This window comes from Chinchilla lanigera, unplaced genomic scaffold (genome assembly GCF_000276665.1).
Source record: "Chinchilla lanigera isolate Chin_1 unplaced genomic scaffold, ChiLan1.0 scaffold00051, whole genome shotgun sequence".
In the NCBI taxonomy this organism is placed as follows: Eukaryota; Metazoa; Chordata; class Mammalia; order Rodentia; family Chinchillidae; genus Chinchilla; species Chinchilla lanigera.
Window position 1 is genome coordinate 12871276 of NW_004955452.1, and position 3084 is coordinate 12874359.

The 3084-nt window shown below is 58.7% G+C and overlaps 1 protein-coding gene across 1 annotated transcript; it reads left to right on the forward strand.

Annotated features, from left to right (window-relative positions):
- The first annotated feature begins 272 nt into the window (after window positions 1-272).
- On the forward strand, window positions 273-2744 carry Gjb4 (gap junction protein, beta 4, 30.3kDa). The gene is made up of 2 exons (XM_013519685.1): window positions 273-380; window positions 1399-2744. Exon 2 carries the CDS (start codon window positions 1719-1721, stop codon window positions 2517-2519), a length of 801 nt encoding a protein of 266 aa, XP_013375139.1. The 5' UTR covers window positions 273-380; window positions 1399-1718; the 3' UTR covers window positions 2520-2744.
- The last annotated feature ends 340 nt before the right edge of the window (window positions 2745-3084 follow it).

Genomic DNA, 3084 nt, shown 5'->3' on the forward strand with positions numbered 1-3084 from the left:
GGGACACCGGAGCAAGGCAGTGAGGCATCAGGAAGGAAGAGGGATCAGTGCCACAGGTGCCGTCCTGGCCTAGACACATGACACCAAGCCCTTGCCCCCCTCTGTGCGTTCTCACCCACATACCTGCCAGCCCAGCCAAGCTGGGAGAGGAAGCGTGGGCCAGGATAGAAGAGCCGCAGGTGTTTGCTCTGAATATTTCCCTGGGGAAGTCCGCCCGCCCAGCCTGCCCTGCCCACCCACCCTATCACTCTTGCTTGGTTCATTGGCTCAGAAAGTCCCACCCTGCTGGGAAGACGGAACAAAAGCTACCTTAGGGAGGCAGTCAGGCAGACGGGCAGCCCAGGGACAGGAGAGTGAGCTGGAGCCGCAAGAAGGGAGAGGTGAGGACCAAACAGGGCTGGTGAAGGGGCTGGGAAGCAGGGACCCACGGGGCTGACGATGTCCAAGGGACTTCAGGCTGGGGGCCAGGCTTCAGGGAGCTGGGGCAGTGGGACAGGGGCTTAGGACGACGCCTGAAGGAGCCCCAAGGAAGCTCCAAAGAGGGAAAAGAGTATCCTGCCTGCCAAAGGAGGAGGGGACAAAGAGAAGGGATCCCGGGACCCACTGAGTGTTCCCTGGGCCAGCCCAGAGCTGGGTCCTGGGGAGGACGATGAGTGAGGCGTAGAGTGACCCCCAGTAGCTGGCAGTCCGTCAAGGAGAACCGGTCAGCAGACCATTGAGTACAGAAGATGTGCTCTGCCTCGGAAGACAGAATACTCACCATATGTCCTGGGGGTACAGTGTCCGAAGAGGGTGGGAGCTGACTCAGGGACGAGGGAGGGTGGGGCTTGGGACAGAAAATGATAGGGACTCCTAACAAGGGAGTGTGGGACAGGGTGTAGGACAGGGGGACCTGAATGAAGATATTGGGAGATGTGGCTAGCACGTAGTCACTAAGCAGACAAGGAAGTGTTCCTGAGACAGAAAGGCAATAGTGAGGCACAGACCAGGGCAGAATCCAGCCTCTGCCTCTTCCCCTGACCCTCCCCGAAGCTAGTGTAGTTGGAATTCCAGAGGAGCCCACTGGCCCCAGCACCGGCTTAGCGGCATGGCAGGGAGGATGCCAAGCCGCCATGATTCCAAAGTGCCTCTGTTTAGTTTGGAAAGGAATATCTGGGAAGCCTCCTGGAGGCAGAGAGGAGAGGGTGGACACTGTTCTGGGATCTACCAGCGGCTGCTGTGGATGTGCCAAGCCCAGGGTCCAGCTCTCGCGGCACTCAGGGAAAGTTAGATGGGTCTGGCAGCCTAGGGGAGAGCTGCTGGGCTCGTCCACCCTCTTTAGGCTGAAACACGTGGCAAAGACGCTGGCTGGCAGGTCCGTGCAGGATGATATCTTCACATGTATTTATTACTTTGTAGAATAAAACAGACCCTGATTTTGGAACCTGAAGACCAAGGTTCAAGACCAGTTCTGCTGCTTCTAGTTGTGGGGCCTTGGGCGGGTGCCCCTGGGCCTTAGCTTGCTTTTCTGTGAAATGTGAACAATGACCATCTCTCCCTGTGCAAGCCCTTGCAAGTGAGGACATAATGACCTGGGGGTTGTGAGATGATTTTGTCAGCCACATCGTCATTAAGGGCACCCATTTCCAGATTCTTCCAGGCCTCCGGGCTCCCAAGGCCTGAGTGGGTGGCACACAGGTGTAGACGCGTCTACGTGAGAGGCCGAGGACATAGCCAGCATGAACTGGGCATTTCTGCAGGGCCTCCTGAGTGGCGTGAACAAGTACTCCACGGCACTGAGCCGCATCTGGCTGTCCGTGGTGTTCGTCTTCCGCGTGATGGTGTACGTGGTGGCCGCCGAGGATGTGTGGGACGACGAGCAGAAGGATTTCACCTGCAACACCCTCCAGCCGGGCTGCCCCAATGTCTGCTACGACCACTTCTTCCCCGTGTCCCACGTGCGCCTCTGGGCCCTGCAGCTCATCCTGGTCACATGCCCCTCGCTGCTCGTGGTCATGCACGTGGCCTACCGTGAGGAGCGAGAGCGGAGGCACCAGGCAAAACACGGACCCAATGCCCCACCCCTGTACAGCAACCTGAACAAGAAGCGCGGCGGGCTCTGGTGGACATACTTGCTGAGCCTCATCTTCAAGGCCGCCGTGGACTCGACCTTCCTCTACATCTTCCACCACCTCTACAAGAACTACGACATGCCCCGCGTGGTGCACTGCAGTATAGACCCCTGTCCCCACACTGTGGACTGCTACATCTCCAGGCCCACGGAGAAGAAGATCTTCACCTACTTCATGGTGGGCACGGCCGCCATCTGCATCCTGCTCAACCTCTGTGAGGTCACCTACCTAGTGGGCAAGAGGTGCATGGAGATCCTGGGTCCCCAGCGCCGGAAGTCTCGGCACCGGCGTCACCTTCCCGATACGTGCCCGCCATATGTGGTCTCCCAGGGAGGGCACCACCAGGATGGGAACTCTGTCCTAATGAAGGCCGGGTCGGCCCTAATGGACGAAAGTGGGTATCCATAACCTGTGAGACGGCAGGTAGGTTTCTCTAAGGAAAACAAGCAACGGTAGTGGCAGGTGGGGAGAGTGGCCGTGGGGGCTCAGGAAGCCCACCCCGAAGCCAGCGTGCAATGGGAGGGGCACAGGTCAGCTCCCGGGTCCTGAGCCTGGGAGATTTGAGAGGCAGTGGGGACACTGCATGTGGCAACAGGGAACATCAAAACCCCAATAAATGTGATTTTCCCTGTACTTTGTAGACCATGTGGGGAGTGCTGAGTAGGGAAGTGAGCAGTTCAGGTGGACCTCAAGGAAGACGCCAAGACTGTACCTTGGGTACCTGAGCCCCAAAACCTCAGATCTCCCCACCCACTCCCATGCACACACACACACCCAGGACACAGAGGGAAATGTCCAAAGACAGAAACGGTACCCGGGGCCTCACAGCTCTGCAAGCCAAGGGAGGAGGAATAGGAACCACCAAGACACTGCGCCCCAGGTCTCCCTTCCCAGGAAGTGCCTGCCAGCTGCCTTCCGTTCCAGCCTCCCTCACCCCGCCCAGCACAGGTGTAGGTAGGGGAGCCCTTCTGAC